This window comes from Lepus europaeus, chromosome 16 (assembly GCF_033115175.1).
Source record: "Lepus europaeus isolate LE1 chromosome 16, mLepTim1.pri, whole genome shotgun sequence".
NCBI classification, from domain to species: domain Eukaryota; kingdom Metazoa; phylum Chordata; class Mammalia; order Lagomorpha; family Leporidae; genus Lepus; species Lepus europaeus.
Genome location: NC_084842.1, coordinates 51,262,264 through 51,282,386, shown reverse-complemented (window position 1 = coordinate 51,282,386; position 20,123 = coordinate 51,262,264). Strand labels below are relative to the sequence as shown.

The 20,123-nt window shown below is 40.4% G+C and overlaps 1 protein-coding gene across 4 annotated transcripts in view; it reads right to left on the bottom strand.

The window, feature by feature from the left end:
• Positions 1–20,123, bottom strand: part of CORIN (corin, serine peptidase) — a 330,706-nt gene that overhangs the window by 283,327 nt on the left and 27,256 nt on the right. For 3 of the 4 annotated variants that reach the window (XM_062213543.1, XM_062213542.1, XM_062213541.1), the window contains exons 2-3: positions 18,100–18,244; positions 2,649–2,849 (exon numbers count right to left, since the gene is read on the bottom strand). In XM_062213543.1, coding sequence (XP_062069527.1) covers positions 2,649–2,849; positions 18,100–18,220 — 322 coding nt within the window. In that variant the 5' untranslated portion in view covers positions 18,221–18,244. The remainder of the gene's footprint in view (positions 1–2,648; positions 2,850–18,099; positions 18,245–20,123) is intronic. The other variant, XM_062213544.1, reaches the window with a different exon arrangement.

Below are 20,123 nucleotides of genomic sequence, written 5' to 3'. Positions count from 1 at the left end.
TAATGTCATTCACAAGCCTTACAAATGATCCAACTTAAAAATTAGCCTGCTGAGGCTGGTGCTGCAGTGTAGCAGCTGAAGCCACCATCCTGTGACACCAGCAACCCATGTGGGCACCAGTTTATGTCCCGGCTGCTCCACTTCCCATCCTGCTCCCTGCTATTGTACCTGGGAGAACATAAGATAGCCCAAGTGTTTGGGCACCTGCATCCATGTGGAAGACCCAGAAGAAGTTCTCAACTCCAGCCCAGCTCCAGCCATTGTGGCCATCTGGGGAGTGAACCAGGAGTAGAAGCTCAAGCTCTCGCTCTCTCCCCACCACCAAAAATAGCCCACTATCTATTTATTAAATTTTGATTCCTGGAGCCGGCACTGTGGCATAGGTTAAGCAACCACCTGCAGCAGCAGAATCCCATATGGGCACCGGTTTGTGTCCCAGCTGCTCCACTTCTGATCCAGCTCCCTGCTGATGTCTAGGGAAGCAGAAGATGGCCCAAGTGCTTGGGCACCTGCACCCACGTGAGACACCCAGAAGAAACTCCTGGCTTCAGATCGGGCTCGCTCCACCCATTGTGACCATTTGGGGAGTGAACCAGTAGATGGAAAACCTCTCTGTGTCTTCTTCTCTCTGTATGTAATTCTGCCTCTTCTCAAGTGAATAAATTTAAAAAACACAACCAAACATCAGGAATAAATTTTTAAAAATTTGAGTTTGGGTTGCCTTAGCAGGGACACACCAAAGCCGGATGTTTCTCACTCCTGAGTTATAAGGATCACAGAGAAAATATTCAAACATGTCTTAAAAAACTATCAAAAGCTCTGCAAACACAGCCTGGCACTATTGCTGAAATGTATGAAAAATTATCAAGTCCCTTGCAATAAATTACGTTAGTTAATGTAGACAGATATCCTGAGAGTATGCGGTCAGACAGAGCTCAATGCAAGCTGTCAGGTACATTAAAAACACAGAGTGACACATATTCAAAGGCTTCAACCTTTCCCCATTAAATCATTGTAATTTCATCTGGATTTCCTCCACATGTCAAATTATACTTATACTCTCAAGCAGTGTTCCAGTCATTGAAGAAAAAATGAGTCACACAGGCTTCTATCAAACTTCCAAATGGAGCAACCATGGCCATGTGTTTCTTTACTCTTTGGGGCATGTGTTTGTCAACCTTATTTGAAATTTAAGAAATGACAGAGCTTTCAAAACACAGACAAATCCACTTAGTAGAAGAAAATAACAATTACTATAATTACAACCACATTAACTGGGCTGAGTTTTTGTTCAAATTGCTTCTGCACCTCTGATGGAAAATATTGTCTTAGAGAATAATGAAGTGCTTCAGACATGACCAAAATATAAAACCTCAAAATTAAACTCATGAGGAAAATAAACTTAACTTGGCATAATGCTGGGTTGCAATATTACCATCAGGTAACACACACAACTCTGTATGAATCACTGGTGAACACTAAGCATAACAAACAGTTAATACCAATAGGTGCTCTTTGAAACAATGGAATCCAAACAGTCTGTCTCTTTGGGGCTGGAGAAATTGAATAATCCTGCTTTCCCTCCAACACTGGCAAGCATATACTGCAATAGCTAAAAATCTATTTAATCCTTCCCTTCCTGGCTCAGAATAAAAATAAATACTGTCTCAGACCCAATATATGATATCCCTTCATGGGTTTTCATGAGAGCGAGACAGACACACACCCACACACACAGAGAAATAAGAAAATGATCATGGATATGGATAGATAGGATTTGTACGAAATGAATCCCAATCACATAATCATTTTAGGAAGTAGGAAATGGTAGGCCAGACAACTATAGACAAAGTCCTTTGCATGACTGTGCTCTGGTTCATTTCTGTTGGCACTGGTTAGATTAGAACCAAAACTCTTCATCATGTCGTACCCAAACCCTCTCCCATCAAACATTCCGGACGTTTAGTAACTTTACTGGAAATCCAAGAGCTACCAGGAGAGTCCTGGGGGGAGAGGGGTCACATTCCAGAGCCTGCCACTAGCTCACTGGCCCCACTGTCTTCTGTCCTATCTCCCCTAGCCACCACAGCTCTTTCTCTGGAACTACCCCCTCCCCAGCATCCCATGTGGGCACCAGAATGCTTTCACACATGCCCTTTACCCTCAAAGTGAGAGTATTTGTCAGTTACCAACATATAAACTTTATTTCATTGCCAATAAGTGAGGGAAAAGATTGAAGCAGGACAAGAACGCACAGTGTCTCAAAAGCACAAGGGGGCTGTAGCTCCCGGTCAATCACTCGTCATCCTCTTAGAGCTCCCTCTAGCAAGCCAACAAATAAGTATGAACACTCACAGGTGAACCACTACAAAAATCAATTCCACCCCATGGAGGCAAGCGGCAGCAAGTGTCTGTTTCTCAAAAACGTTGAATAACATTGACTGCTTTGTTTTTCCCTCAGTCCCTACCTGGACAGCTGAGCTAATGGCATTTCGTGTTCAAGAACAGGGCACTCAGCTAGGCTTAGAAGGTAAATTCTGCCAGTATACTCAATAAGATTGTCAAGTCCCTGCTTCAGTTACACACGTAACCACCTGTGTGTCCCACAGACACTAAAGGCCACCTGCATTTGGCACCTTCAGACTTACTTGTATTCCTGTGACTTTGGTTCTCCGAGACAGCAACTTCTGCAGTCCAGGCTGTAGTGTGTGGGTTGGGAGGTGCAGTAGATGCCAACACGCTCTGGTTATAAGTTGTGTTTGTAAGAATAATATCAGGCACTTGGACTTCACCGTCCGTGACCACAGGTTCACTCCCATTTGACTTAAAATAGGCCTTTTTTAATGTTCCTAAACCAAAAAAGAAATGAAGATTTTAAAATATCACTAGAAGTCTTTTCTTATTTTTAAAGTACATTAAGAAAACTAGAGCTACTTTCTCACGGGTCATTGCATCCAGGACAACACAAAGAAAAGGATGATGAAAGCCACACTTCTTCCTTCACGGAGATAACCAAATGGACTTCTCTACCACAAATCACACAGCCCTATGAGGAAACTCATACTTACGAGTTCGAGGTTTAGAAACCGAGCCTCTCATCTAAATTGCTTAGTATCCAAAGAACTTAGGGCTCTTCTACCTCTCCTGGAAGTCCCCACAAACAGCAGGTGGTGAATCTCAGGGTTTCCTTCTAGCTTTCGAGCTGCTTGGTTTCACCTGTCATGGTGCACCAGGCAGGACGTGTACTCCACCTTCTCTACTGCATCCATCACTGAAGGACAATGGTGCCCACTTGGCTTCAGCCTTATGTTTCCCCATAGTTTGCACTCAATTTCAGTAAAGTATCCATAACATAAGTAAAAATGATAGGGGTAATATATTTACCAAGATTTGTATCAGAGATACCAAAAAGTAAAACCCTCATGACAGCACAAATTCAAAGAACCACATTTTCATCTGTGCCCTGAAGCTATATAGAATGTAACTATGTGAAACAAGAATTAGTCATTAAACAGATTATTAGCTGGTCAGTTTCTCAAAGTGACAAAATAAAGAGCCAAAGCTAAGATTACTGAGAATCATCTATCTTTGTCTCAAGGCAGAAACTTTTGGAAACTGAGCGATCACATTTTTAACTCAGCCAAAATAGACAGCCGACTGTGTTTCTAGAATATAGCACTGTAGTTGAGCATGCCACGAAAATAAATGAAAGTGATATTGATACATAGAAATACCCAAGGGAGACTTCTTCTAAAAAGACTTCCAGTGAATGCTCTAATTGGCTCTCACTTTTCTAAATAGTCCCATGGACCATTAAAAATAAAAAATATAAATAAGATGTTTAATATCAGTCTATGGAAAAAATTTCTCTACATGTGCTTGACACTTGGAAAACATTAACTACAAATCAAAATAGAAAAGCAGCTGTTTTCTAACTAAAGGAGGTCAACAGTTTCATCTGCCAAAGGATTCTAAATAAAGCCATGAAGTGAGCTAAGCCATGACCATGCAGTGCAGGTAACAGTCTCCAAAGTGCGCAATTATGAGTAGGTATTAAATGCAATACATTCAGTGAAGGACTTCATTTGTCTTTAATTTGCAAACTTCTCCTAGATCAAAATTAACATGATAGGTTTGATGACTACGTGAAATTCGTACAGACTGTTGAAATCCTTGCTTAGTATATACTAAGTTGATCTTCAGTATATGAAGGTAATTGAAAATGAAACTCGATAAAGGGTGGGATGGGAGAGGGAGAGGGGAGGGCCACGGGAGGGAGGGAGGTTGGGGGGGGAAGCCACAACAATACAAAAGTTGCACTTTGTAAATTCACATTTATGAAATAAATTTTTTTAAAAAATTCCTACAGAAAAATTTACTAACAAATCACTTATCACTTTGCATTCATCTATTTGTTAGTTGTTCTCCTTTTTGCTTACTCTGGCATAAAAATGTTCCACATAATGCAACATTGCCACTAACACGGCTGTGATGAATACAAAAGGTACATCAAGTTGATTTACTTATGCTAAACCCCAGTCAGCATCGGATTCTGTCAACATGTTTTTAGCAAAAGCCAATTCCTCACTTTATCCTTAAGTAACTCTCTCAAAATGAGTTCCTTTTCATAATATTTGAACAGTTGCAATCAACTTTTTTTCGTAATTAGCTCTATTAATATTCTTTTCAGAGTTGGGAACATCCAGCCCATGGTCAATGTAAGGGCAGCACAATCACTTGGTCTGGTCCTGCCAAGACAACTGCAGGTAGCACTTGAAAGTCAATCCATGTATAGCAGGCTAATTTTTAAGGTGATAGTTTTGTATGGTCCACAAGTGATGCCATAAATATCAAAGTGGCTCTTGACAGTAAATGGTTCTCCACTCTTCCTATCTTTTTAACCTAACCACAGGGGTGCAGATGTTAAGAACATCTGCTTACCCTAAGAAGTCCTTTGAAAAATTGACTTTAGGAAACCAACTTGGACCACAACTTTTTAAGACAGTTTCCAAGATGGGCATTTGGCCTCGCCATTATAAATACCTGCATCCCATATCAGAGCATCCAAGTTCAAATCGCAGCTCTTCTCCCAATTCTAACTCCCTGCTAACACAGACTCTGGGACGCAGAAGGTGATGGCTTAAGTAGTTTGGTTCCTGCCACCCACATGGGAGACCTGGATTAAGTTCCCAGCTCCTGGGCATTTGGCAAATAAAGTAGTAGATCGAAGTTGCCTCTGTCTCCCTGCCTCTCCTTCCATCTCTGCCTGTCAAAAATGCTTTAAAAGAAATAAAGCAGCTTCCTTGCTCTTAAACTGTCAGTGTACTGTGGCAAAATAAAAAGGAAGATAACACGATAGCTGCTGTAGCTAATGTTCCTAAACTATACTTTTTGAATGAGGGAGTGAGGGGACAAGGAGAGAAAACAAAATCACTGCAAAGTTTGTCTTCAAGCACCTCAGGAAACTGACCATCTCCCACCATAGCTGGTGATCTAATTTTTTTAAAAAGCACAAAAATTGGGGGCCAACTCTGTGGCATAATGGGTAAAGCCACCACCTTCAGTGCTGGCATCCCATATGGGTGCCGGTTCGAGTCCCAGCTGCTCCACTTCTGATCCAGCTCTCTGCTATTGCCTGGGAAAGCAGTAGAAGATGGCCCAAGTCCTTGGGCCCCTGCACCAACGTGGGAGACCTGGAGGAAGCTCCTGGCTCCTGGCTCCTGGCTGCGGATTGGCACAGCTCTAGCCATTGTGGCTAATTGGGGAGTGAACCAGTAAGATGGAAGACCCTTTATCTATGCCTCTCCTTCTCTTTAACTCTTTCAAGTAAATGGATAATTCTTTAGGGGCTGGCGCTGTGGCGCAGTGAGTTAACACCCTGGCCTGAAGTGCCAGCATCCCATATGGGCGCCGGTTCTAGTCCCAGCTGCTCCTCTTCCGGTCCAGCTCTCGTCAACTGCTTTTCCAGGCCATAGCAGAGGCCCCAAGTCTTGGGCCCCTGCACCCGCGCGGAGACCCAAAGGAGGCTCCTGGTTCCTAGCTCCGGATCGGCACAACTCCGGCCGTTGCAGCCATCTGGGGAGTGAACCATCAGATGGAAGACTCTCTCTCTCTCTGCCTCTCCTCTCTGTGTAACTCTGACTTTCAAATAAGTCTTTTTAAAAAAGAACTAATTCTTTAAAAAAAAAAAAAGCACAAAAATTAGAACTCAAATATTCTCAACTCACACTGTATTCAACTATAGAAACGCTTCGAGCTATTAACCCAGATTATGGGAATGTCACAGCATCCTGGTCTACATTCCTGTTTTTATTGTGCTGTGGTTACAGGTACAAGTGCTACAGTCTCACCACCTGGCTTTAAATTCCATTTCTATCACTTTCTAGTCCTAAAAGTTTGGGCAAACTCTCAACTGCCATAAAATAAGGAAGATAAAAGTTTCTCCCTCATGGGGCTGGCTTGGGGATCCAATTAGACTATACAGATCTAAACAGCTTTGAGCACATGCTAAGTTCTTGACAACTGTTAGTCACTGCTATACAATTATAGTAACACTAGTAAGAGTCTGTTTTAGGGCTACGAAAGTACTTTTAAATAAACAACAATTTCCTTTTACTATAAGAGCATCCCAGCCTCACAGAATGGCCATTTTTCAAAAGAAAATCACTTAACCCACTTTTAGAATAAGAACTGTAGCTGTCTAGTGCTATAACAGAACATCACGTCTTTTCAAGGTTGTGAGGCTCAAGATGGTTTTGTTACATGACTGATTCACTTTCAAGTGTTTAAGAAATAGTCTAATGCTAGTAATACCACCAAACTCCACTGGTCTCTTATGAACAGATGGGCCATGGAGGTGAGCAGAGTAATAGCCCCTCCCTTACAGATAACACATTTTGTAAATTAGGAAGTGGCTATTTTATATAGCTCACATGGCATTAAAAAAAAAGATGCTACAGCTGTGATTAAGTTATGGACCTGGTCTTGGCTGGGAGGGTGTTATTCAGGTGAGCCCACTAGGATCAAAAAGGTCACTATAAGCAAATAAGAGTACATTGCAGAAATCACAAATGAGAAAGACTCGATGGGACATTTCTTGTTAAGGTGGCAGATCACCACAAGCCAAGGAATGCTGGAAGCCTCTAGAAGCTAGAAAAGGCAATGGAACACATAGTCCCTAGAGCCTCTGTAAGGAGCTCCCTAACTTAGGGGAGAGAACTGTTTGGATCTTGCAACCTTCATAACTAAGGTAACAAATCTGTGTTGGTTTAAGCTAACAAGTTTGTGGTAATTAGTGATAGCAGCAATGGGAAATTAATACAGGCACCTTGCTTAAGTACCCTCAACTAGAGGCTTCAGCCGGGTTAACCTTCCAACAATACTATGAAATCAATAATATAATGAACCCCTTCTGCAGGGTTTTGGAGAGAAAGACACTGGAGTTCAAGAGTTAATTAACTTACCTAAAAATTGAGCTTGGATACAATAGATAGATGTACCACATCGTCCCCCATACATACACTGCTCACTCTAGACAAAGTGAACAGTTTAAAACAGTAAACTGGTGTATACTTGCACAATTTATCTTCCTATTACACAATTTTAAAGTTAATTCCTTGTCTTTGTATCTTTAGCCATGTGCAATACATTTATTTTGCACTTTGTGCCAGGAACTTCATACATACTCTCCAGTGAGAACACAAAATTGAAAAAGAATGTCTTCCTATGAAGATGTTCGTAGATCAAATATCTGCCTCCCTCAATGAAAGAATACAAGCCATGGTACAAGTGCTTTGAGAATGATATGCATGGGATGTGGCAATCTGGTGGCAAAAAAAAAAAAAAAAAGTAGAGAAGTAGTCATTAATCCATTTGAGAAAGTCAAGAATTCTCAGGGCAGAGTTTCCTCATTGGTCTTTAAGCGAGTCTTAAAAGATGACTACCGGTTTTTGGCTGGCACCATGGCTCACTTGGCTAATCCTCTGCCTGCAGCGCCGGCACCCCAGGTTCTAGTCCCAATTGGGAAGCCAGGTACTATTCCTGGTTGCTCCTCTTCCAGTCCAGCTCTCTGCTGTGGCCCAGGAGGGCAGCAGAGGATGGCCCAAGTGCTTGGGTCCCTGCACCCACATGGGAGACCAGGAGGAAGTACCCGGTTCCTGGCTTCGGATCGGTGCAGCACCGGCCGTAGCAGCCATTAGGGGGGTGAACCAATGGAAAGGAAGACCTCTCTCTCATTGTCTAACTCTTTCTTTCTCACTGTCTAACTCTGCCTGGCAAAAAAAAAAAAAAAAAAAAAGACTACTGGTTTTCTAAATTTCAGCAAAGTATTTATGGCAAAGAATATAGTAATAGAAGCAGAATATTTTCTGTACAGTAAAGAGACACGAAAAACCCCATCCCACTCCCCGAATGGCCACAAAAGCCAGGGCTGAGCCAGGAAACTGAACTCCGTCTGGGTCTCCCACACTGACAGCAGAGGTCCAAGTATTTGAGCCATCTTCTGCTGCCTCCCCAGGCACATTAGCAGGGAGCTGGATGGGAAGTGGAGCATCAAAGACTCAAACCAGCACTCTGATATGGGATACCAGCATCTAAAGCCATGGCGTAGCCCATGGTGCCACAACATCAAACACTGGATTCTGCATTTCACACAAACTAAAGGTGATGTTAATGCTGTCAGGCCATGGGCCACAGTTGGAGAACAATGTTTTAGATACCATTTCAAAAAGCCCTGTATCCGTCATACAATCTCAGGCTTGAGGAGTTAAATAAAAAAGATAGTCTAATGTTGATGAATCTGTGCCAGAAGATCTGAGTTATTAATAGAATTTCATGGTTAAAAGCAATGACAGACAAGTCACGAAAGATCATAAAGATTCTTCAATATTGGTTGAAGGACATAAGGACCTGGAAGATTTTTCCATTTAAAATGATACTCAAAAAATACAACATTGCAAGTTAGGAAATTATGATCCTTTTAAAAATTCTTAGAAAGTTTCTTTTCAGCTTGTGGCTTTGGTAAGAGAAAAATTGTTTTGAAGTGCAATGAACTCGCGCTCGTCTAGTATTTAAGGAGCAAAGTCATTTATGAGGAATGTATCAAGTTTAAGAAAAATTGACTACTTATATTTTCTAAACTGTGCCACTATAGTATCTCTTCATGATAGAAAATTAAGTCATGCATAGATTTTTCATTTTAAGAAAGTCAAAGAGGTAACCTTAGGTCATCCTTCCAAACAGAGGGAAGAGGCTTTGAAACCAAGTCTTCAACAGCCTGAGAAAAAGTTGGGATCCTTCTGACAAGTTCTTAGACAATAACTTTGGCGAAATTATAATTGAGATGAACAATAGTTTGAAAAAAGTCAATTCAGACCATATTCCATATGTTTATAGGACTCCCTGCCACAGGCTCAACTCACTTCAATCCTGTCTCCATACAGCTACCTAAACTACCTTTTACAAGTCCGAACCAAGAGGCCAGCACTGTGGCACAGTGGGTCAAAGCCCTGGCCTGCAGCGGGAGCATCCTATATGGGCACTGGTTTGTGTCCTTGCTACTCCGTTTCCAATCCAGCTCCCTGCTAACATGCCTGGGAAATAGCAGAGGATGATCCAAGTTCTTGGGCCCTGCATCCATATGGGAAACACAGAAGGTCCTGGCTCCGACCATTGCAGCCATTTGTGGAGTGAACCAGTATATGGAATACTTCTCTGCCTCTCTAACTACTTTTTTTTTTTTTTGACAGGCAGAGTGGACAGTGAGAGAGAGAGAGAGAGAGAAAGGTCTTCCTTTGCCGTTGGTTCACCCTCCAATGGCCGCCACGGCCAGCACACTGCGCTGATCCGAAAGCAGGAGCCAGGTGCTTCTCCTGGTCTCCCATGGGGTGCAGGGCCCAAGCACTTGGGCCATCCTCCACTGCACTCCCAGGCCATAGCAGAGAGCTGGCCTGGAAGAGGGGCAACCGGGACAGAATCTGGCACCCCAACCGGGACTAGAACCCGGTGTGCCGGCGCCACAAGGTGGAGGATTAGCCTGTTGAGCCATGGCACCAGCCTCTAACTACCTTTCAAATAAATCTAAAAAAAAAAATAATATTCCCAACCAAGCAATGATTTCCAAGATCAATAGAGAAAATCTTATTTTGATTTGATATATGATGTATATATTTTGATTTTATATATAATGTAAGATAAGGGTCCAATTTCAATTTTCCACATGTCAAAATCCAGTTTCTCTGATACTATTTGTTGCAAAGACTATCCTTTCCCCATTGTATATTCTTGGCACCTTCGTTTAAAATTAAATGAAGTTCCAGGCACAAAATTCTTTGGGTAGAACATTTCAACCAGCCGGCGCCGTGGCTCAATAGGCTAATCCTCCCCCTTGCAGCACCAGCGCACTGGGTTCTAGTCCCGGTCAGGGCACCGGATTCTGTCCGGGTTGCTCCTCTTCCAGTCCAGCTCTCTGGCCCAGGAGTGCAGTGGAGGATGGCCAAGTGCTTGGGCCCTGCATCCCATGGGAGACCAGGAGAAGCACCTGGCTCCTGCCTTCGGATCAGCGCGGTGCGCCAGCCACAGCATGCTGGCCGTGGTGGCCATTGGAGGGTGAACCAACAGCAAAAGGAAGACCTTTCTCTCTCTCTCTCACTGTCCACTCTGTCAAAAAAAAAAAAAAAAAAAAAAAAAAAAAAAAAAAAACATTTCAACCAAATGTTGAATTTTTTTTCCATTAGATAAACACAAAATTTCTATCTGGGCCTTATAATCTGGTTCCATTGGCTTATATCTCAGTTTAAGCCAGAGCTATGCTTTGGTTACCATAGCTTTATAATATATTTTGAAATCAGGAAGGGTGATGCCTCTAGCTTTATTTTCCTCAAATTGCTTAGGTTATTCAGGGTCTTGTAGGGGTTGCATATGAATTTCAGGGGTTTTATTTTTTTCCTATTTCTGTGAACTGGGATTTGGTTGGGGATTGCAAAGATCCCTTTGTGTAGTAGGGACATTTTAACATTATTTTTCCCTGGTTGATGAACATAAAATTTCTTTCCATTTGTCCTCTTTAATTCCTTTCATCAGTTTTAATGTTTTTAGTGTATAAATCAATTTTTCAGTAAAGTTTATTACTAAATATTATTCTTCTCAGGCTATGGCAATGATTTCTTGAATGTTACAACAAAACCACAAGCAACAATGACAAAAGTAGACAAATGAGTTACATTAAACCAAAAAAAAATTCAATTCACACAGCAAAGGAAACATAAAACTGAAAAGGCAACCTACAGAACAGGAAGAAATGTGAAAGTCAATTATCTGAAAAATGGGGGGGGGGGGGGGGATATATAAGGAAATCCTGCAATTCAAAAGTAACAAAATAAATGACCCATTTTTTAAAATAGGTGAGGGATAAAAATAAAATGTTGCCAGAGATATAAAAATGGCCAACAGGTCTATGAAAATGCGCTCAACATCACCATCAGGGAAATGTAACTCAAAGGTACAATGAGTTAGGACTTCATACCTGTTAGAATGGAATTCAGAAAAAAATAAGAGTTGGTGAGAATATGGAGAAAAAAAATCCTTGTAAAATGTCAGGAATATAAATTGGTGCAGTTACTATGGAAAATAGGATAGAGTTTCCTCAAAAAAATTAAAAATAGAACCACTACATGATGTAGCAATCCCACTTCTGGTGATATATCCAAAGCAATTCACATCAGAATCTCCTATCTTCACTGTCATATTCATTGCCACATTATTCACCATAGCCAAGGCACAGAAGGTACATAAGCATCCATCAGTGGACTAGTGCATTAAGAAGATGTGGTATACATATAAAGCAAAATATTCAACATTAAAAAGGAAGGAAATGCTGTCATTTGTGACAACATGGATCAAACTGGAGATTCCAAATTAAATCAGCCACCATGGAAGGAAAACTTTGCCATGTTCCTACATATATAAGGATCTAAAAGAATCAAATTAATGCAGAGACTAGGATAGTAACTGCCAGACTCAGAAGATAGGATGGAACAGGAAGGTCTGACATTGGCCAAAGAGTACAAAGTTCCCATTATACAAGATTAGTAAGTCCTAGAGGTCTACAAACAGCATAGTGTCTAGTCAACAATATTGTTTGGCAGTTTGCTGAAAAGATAGATCTTAAACGTCCTTATCGCCAACCAATAGTAACAAGACAACTATAGTAACAAGAGATGGGAAGAAAATTCTGAACAAGATGCACTGCATTTTTGTTTTGTCATAGATTATGGTGAAGTTTTCACAGTTGAGTACATATCTTCAAATTCATCCAGTTATTGAACATTAAATATGTACAACTTTTTGCATACCAACCATACCTCACATCTCCATAAAGTAGATAAACAATAACTAACAAGATCACCTTGACTCCAACATCCTCACTATGGGTTTCCGTGTTACAGTACCATTCCCTCAGGGAAGTTTCCCTCAGGCCAGTCCCTGGCACGAGCTCTGAGCACTTCGTGTCTTCCTACACTGCAGTGTGGCCATCCTTCCACGTTTTCCTCCCTCACTGAACTGTAGAGTCCCCAGGATGGGCTCTACTCAATGCCATACCCTGGGCCTATGGCACACACCACTGCCAATACCAGGCACTCGGCTGGCGCCGCGGCTCACTAGGCTAATCCTCCGCCTTGCGGCGCCGGCACACCGGGTTCTAGTCCCAGTCGGGGCACCGATCCTGTCCCGGTTGCCCCTCTTCCAGGCCAGCTCTCTGCTGTGGCCAGGGAGTGCAGTGGAGGATGGCCCAAGTGCTTGGGCCCTGCACCCCATGGGAGACCAGGAGAAGCACCTGGCTCCTGCCATCGGAACAGCGCGGTGCGCCGGCCGCAGCACGCTACCGCGGCGGCCATTGGAGGGTGAACCAACGGCAAAAGGAAGACCTTTCTCTCTGTCTCTCACTGTCCACTCTGTCAAAAAAAAAAAATACCAGGCACTCAATAAATATTTCTTGAAAGAACTTATACCTGTACTTGTATTTTCTTTTAGGTGTTTCTCAATACCCTATAAAGATTTTACTTTAAGTGTTACATAATACATATTATAAGTTGATATATGTGGATGTGTGCCACATGATTATGCATCTATTGTTAAGTCAGGGGTCAATTCAGTCTCTGGCAAAGTAGTCCATGACGTAAGCTGGCCCTTACAGTCAGGTGACAGCAGCACACACTGCTGCAGACTTCATTCTTATGAGAATGAATTAGCCTAAGCATCAAATCATGTGAAACTTATCACCACCTTGCAGATCCATCCACTGATCAACTTTATTCCTTCCTAGCTACTTAATGGGCAATTAGAATGTACTGTGGCAATGGCATGGTCCTGGAGTTATGTGGTTATGGATTATAAAGTTACTATGACAATCACAGTACAGAGGTCTTAGTTCTCGTGGATTACACTTAAAATGAGACATGTTTTTAGTCAGTGTGTATTTGAGTATAAAAGACTGTTAAATTCTTTGACAATCCTTCCTATGCAAAGAAAAACATTTTTTACCTTCATAGTGAACTTTATCATTCACAAAAGCACCTGTAGAAACATTATCTCATGTGCCTTTTGTAACAATTCTCTCAAAATTTCCCATCTCACAGGCAAGGTGATGTATCTTACCTAAAGTCACATATCCAATAATTGACAGAGGAAGACCTAAAACTAGACCTTCTAGCACCAAGTTGTAGGTTTCTTATCTGTCATATGACCCATCAGTATTAGACTAAAATAAAAATACAGAGATAATATTGTAACTCTGACTCTAAGTTTCCCTCTTAATTTCCTTCAAAAACCTGAATTCTTATTTGAACTCTTAGAGTTCAAATCTTTGGAATCACATGGACAATTCAGACTATCTACTAAGCCTTTGTATCCCCACTGTAGGGGCAAGGTGGTAGGGATGGGGGAGGGAGGAACAATTTTCTACTGCTATCTTTTATAACCTTCTGCTAAAACAATTATTCAAGAACTCCAACTCTCATTTTCAAGTCATTTTACTGTCTTGGCTTCAAACATGAGAGAAGCCAAAACAGACAAAATCAGAGACACATCTTACTTCTGTTTAACAGAAGGCTCTTATTATCATTCCCTAGTCAATAATCCTCTCATCATCTTCTTTGCTTTTTGAAGTTGGTGCTCCTACTATTTCTAAATACTGGCATCCCAGCATTCATTAGCATCCCACATGTACCCAAAAATAACTACAAAACTTTGAAAGAGCATGGAGTTGTAAATTCAAACAGAACATTTTTTAAAGTTAACATCATGTAATGTTTTTAAAACAAAGATAAAGTCATTGTGTTTCATTACAACAGCAAACATCTTCAAGTAGGAAGTGTTTACTTGGACAGATATTACTTCAGTATGGTTGTATCAAATCAATAAAAGTGATGCTTTTGAAGCTGTGTGGGGAAACCACCACTTGCCCACGGTTGCTTCTATACACAAAGTAGCACTTAAAAAAAAAAAAAAAAGGGAGTAGTCACAAATTAGCAGTCTCCCTAATCTCATACATAAATTATTCAGAATTCCATTCTTTGTATACACATTTGCATTTCTTTATATACTAAGAGTTATGCATGAATAGCCAAAGATTTTTCATTTCTTGAACTCTATTTAATGGAGCACTGAGCCTTTAAGTATAATTATAAATATTCTCAAAATTAAAGGAAAAAATTTAAAGAACTCAAATGTCCATCAGTTGGTGAATGAATAAACTGTAGTATACCCACAAAATACAGTATTATTCAGCCATCAAAAGAAATGAAATGTTAATACATTCCACAACTTGGATAGCCTTAAAAAGCATTACAGGGGAGAGAATTTGACCTGGTGGTTAAGATACCAGTTAGGATATCCACATCCATATTAGAGTAAGTTCTAGCTCCACTCCCAATTCCAGTTTCCTGCTTACTCACCCTGGGAGGCAGCAAGTGATGATTAAGTAGTTGAGTTCGAGCCACCTATGTGGGAGACCTGACCTGGGTGGAGTTCCTGGCTCCAGCCATTTGAAAAGTGAAACAGCAAACAAGAGTGTTCTCTTGCTTGCTCCCTCTCCACACCCCACTTCTTAAATATATTTTAAAAGCATTATGCTATGTGAAAAAAGTCACATATGACATAATCATATGGCATGTCTACAATAGAGAAATAGCAGAGATATGAAATAAATTAGTGGATGGCTTAGGGTTGGGACGAGATGGGGAAAAAAAAAAAAAGGTAGCCAACAGATATAAGGTTAATTTGGGGGTGATGAAAGTGTTCTCAAACTGACTTGTGGATCTAGGATACTAGAAACCATTTAATTGTACACTAAATGGTTGAATTATATGGGTTATGAATTATATTCCAAAAAAGTAAATGAAAAATAAAAATAATCCACTTAAAGTATTGAGCATCCCTCCTCTGTCCTCTGCCCACAGACCTCTAAGCATTAAAGTACTTAAAGTGTGCTTTCACTTTAAGGTAGTATTAGACACTCAGAAGGGGAGCAAAAATCCTTCAGTAAGTGTGAGCCACTGCACATAGCAGCATGAGAATGAGACTTTTAAAATAACAGTGGTGACACTGAGAAAGCTCCTGCCATAGACAACAGCTACAAACTGGAAAATGTCCATCAAAGCAACTACCAACCGGCACTGGGCAGGGAAAATGGGCGGACTCGGCCTGGAAGGGATTTATCCTCGGAAGCAGAGTGGCAGGGATGGGTTTCAGGATTGCTGGCTGCCATCAGCCTGAGAGCTGACCACCACAGAAGGAGAAGTGACCCAAACCCCAACAGAAGACCTGCAGTCTCCTTGGGCTGATGCACCTGCTCTGTCCTCTTATTTGGGTCACTCTCTGACCTTGGCTTCTGTCAAGCCTAGCATTTCCAGGTTCCTTTAACTTATCTGACCCTTCTTCATTTCTCACTCCCTCCTCTTTGTCAGCCCTGGAAATACTAGCATCCTCCAGAGCTTTGTCCTTGGCTTGTAATAAATTCATTTTCTCTCTTCACAGTTCATCAACTCCTGTGCTTCAGCTACCACTGAGACTCCCACATCCCTAACTGTGGCCAGGGCTTCCTTCCCAACTTCTCTCTGGATGCTCTTGCTACAAACCTGTCACAGCAGGGTGGCAGTTAAATTTCAAAGTCAGCACACAAACCAAGAAAATCATATTTAGTCCACAATTTTCCTTGAAATTTTCTAGTGAAACAGTATTTGAGTTCTTACACAACTCTCATTTCTTGGCCCAGCCCACACTGTTGAATTTATTCAAATTAAATACATTTTAATTATGATTGCACTGCCTTTGGTCATCCCACAAGGGTCTCTAACTTACAAAATTCAACATGCCCTACAACTACCTGCATCAGACTTGTCCACTTTTAGTTCTTATGTCAACAGATTCACCAAGATCAACCTAATTGCTCCAGCCAGAAATCCAAGAAGCAGCCTTGACTCTTCTCCCCCACACCAAAATCTAGTCAGTCTAGATTTCTGTTGAGTTGAATGTACCCAATGTCCATTTCAAACCCTTATCACCTTTTACCTAGGCTCTAGTCAGAGCTCCAAACTGATCTCCCTACTATTTTTACATGAGGAAATTGGACATTTGTGACTCTGGTACATGCAAGGGGTCCTGGAACCAATCCCCTGTGGATATTAAGGGACGACTGGTCTACTTTCAAGTACATAGCATACAGGAGCCTAATCCTGACAAACATGAACTTTGTTTTTATTGGAATTTACTTACAGACTGTAAATATATAGTTTTTATAAATGAAGAAAATAGGAGTTCTGATGAAATAAAGAAATTCAAAATCATTCTTAATAGTTTGTTGTTTTTCTCCACTCCCAACAGTTCATCTTTCAAACTCAGAATATTGCTCACTTAGATAGCAAGATGTAAATACAAATGAATTTGCCTACCAGCGCATATTACTTGGTTGCTGGTCTCCACTTGGTTAAAATTTGCTATGTAGTATTTAAGTGCCTATTTTTCAAAATGAAAGCCAAAGCAAGCATTTATGTAACCCTTGAGCCTTCTGTTCACAACCTTGTTTCCGCGGGATAGTTTTTTAAAAACCAGTACTCTAGATACTAAAGCCCAAGTCTCTTCGTATGACATGGAAGATCATGTCATTGGGACATGAGCAATCCAGCTAGATTTCTCACCACTGCCAATTTTTACCATTTCCTAAGACCATCTTCATTTTTCATGAAGTTAGACTTTCGCACTTGCTATTTTGCCTGCCAAATGTTAATCCCCAACTATTGTCTTCTAAGCTCAATTCCTATTAGCTTAATTCCAAAGATTAAAATGTTTACAGCCTTTTGGAGCCTTCTTTGTCACCAGAATACCTTATATATGTATGCATACATATGTGTATATACATGTATATTATATATGTATGTATCCAATCCATACTGCCCTTTGTGATAATCAGTTCTTCTGCTCTACTGAGAGGAATGACTAACCGAGAATGACTAGTTTAATCACCCTTGAGTTCTAAAAAGACTTTTAAAGTGTCTGAAATCTCATCATCACTTGTTAAATATTTAATCCAGGTTGAGAACCTCTTATCCAAAATGCTTGGGATTTCAGATATTTCAGAATTCCATATTCTGGAGGGATTTTGAAGTATTTGCATTAACATGACCAATACCAAATATGGGATCCAAGTCTAAACATAAAATTCACTTATGTTTCATATATAATTCAGATGTATTGCCTATCAGTAATTTTATGCAATACTATTAATGTGCCTATATTTTAACTGTGGCCCAATGCATAAAGTCCAATGTGGAATTTTTCACTTGTGGTGTCAAGTTGGCATCTAAAAAGTTTAGATTTTTGGACCATTTTGGATTACATGTTTTCATTAGGAATGCTCAGCCTGTATTTATAATAACCCACAGAGTGATTACAGTGGCTGAAACTGAAGATTTGCCTAAGAGTCGACAGATAACCATCTCATTGATTTGACACTTCAGGCTAAAAAAATGACAAGAAACCAGTATTCTAAATTGTGCTTTTAAATAGGACTTCATTTTTTCAAAACTCAATAATGACATCACCCACCAACGAAAGAAAGCAGGGTCACCAGCAGGACAATGAAAGCACAGATACACGGAATCAGGACGAGCAGGAGGAAGCGGAGAAGATTAGCAGTCGCCAGTTTCTGGGAACAACCATCACCCATGTTATTGTCATCAGCTCCCGAAACCTAGAAGAGGGGAAAATGAAACATGGTTTTAATTTCAAAGAAACTCAATACATGGAATGAGATTGTAGATTACATCTATTCATTCAGAGCAGCAGCATTCCTGAAGGGTTTTACAATGAGCACTTGAAGGCAGGAAATGAAGTTAGTCACAAAATCACATTAATAAATGAACTGTACACAGGTAGAACAAATCATCGACAAGTACATTTAAAAAGTACATGAAAAATTAGATTAAGAGTTTATTTTAGTGCAAAAGAATTTTATACACAGTTTCACAGTTTGCATTTTCATGAACTTTTTGAAGAGCCCTCATGATGGATGCTTTATACCAAAGTAAACTTAATTCCATTTACTAGGATTTTTTGAAGTACCCTTTATTTCAATCACTTTTCCTCAGTTTATGAACACTTAATGTTATTTCATCTTGATTTTTTAAAGCATATTTGCCAGTTATTGTTATTCCAAGGCTAGGAATTACCAAGGCATGAACTGACCCTGGACCAGAGCTGTAAGCAAAGACTAATTCAGTGATAAAGCATTTATTTAGTAGGTGTAGATAGGGTATTATCCACACATTTGTTCATCTCATTAATCCCAACACAGATGTCTATGAAACTGGATAAAATATATTTCTCATTGTTAATATTCAGCAATGATTACCAACCCATACATTTAGTGTCAAGTTTAACAATCAGAAAGAGCCTGTCCTGTTTGCCAGTGGAATACTGGTACTGAGGACATCCTTGGCTGTCCATGCTACTCCTGCAGGCCATCCATTGTAAGGGGATGAGGAGGTGCTGCAGTAATGCTTCAAACAAAGTTCTTGTCTTCAAATGCTTTAAGTTATGCTTAGCGCAATGTCTTGCCATTAATGAAGTCTGTAGACTTGTTTACTACAAACAGTAGCTTAGGGCAGTGAATTTTCAACAGGAGTCTGAGATGGACTCCAAGTGTTTTGAGTCACTATTATCAGTTCTTCAGTTTCCTTCATCAAAGTGTGCCTCGCCATTCCCTCTTGGACTTCTGACTTTGTTATTTTCTCCCTGACAGTTTCAGAGCTTGAACTATGGCCATAGTGTAGTTATCGCGTGAACTTTTCTTGAATCCTGAACTTCCAACATATAAACATGTATTAGATGCTCAATTTAAGATGCGTTTACTGGGACATAACCCCATCATAAGTTGAAACTATCTTAAATCTATAATGTAAGGGATTCATCTAACCTACTGAATTTCATATCTTAGCCTAACTTATCTTGAAAATGCTCAGAATGCTTAATGTTAGTCTACAGTTGGGTGAAATCATACAGCACAAAGTAACTTATCAGACACTTTGACTATCACCTAGTTTATTGAATACTTATATCTAAAATACATGGTTCTGCACAATAGATCAACCAGACAATTATGACACTAACATTGGAAAAGTGGTGCCTTTTCAGGTTTGTAGACACAGTGTGGGACCTCAGGACAACCAAGATAGTAGCAGAATCAACCCATTTCACTTCATGAGCCATCTATTAGTTGTAATAAGCATAATGATGGATCTAACAATTTCCAGTTCACAAAAGCTCAGTCTTATAGAAGAGATGTACATAAATAATATATTTCAAGGTAGCAAACAGTAAGCACCATGAGATATACAGCTAAAGTGCCATGGGAATTCAAAAGATAGAAATACAGTTTCCAGCTGGAGGGTCAGGTAAGACACTTTGAGAATCAGAATCAGCCACAGTTCTGGAAAAAAAAGAAAAGAAAAGAAAAAAGAACCCACACTACTCTAAGATTTGTTATAGGTAAAAAGAGTTGGAAAATGCATCCAGAGAGACAGGGAATTAGGAACTTTCACTTCAACAATGGAAGATGTTTCCTTGTTACA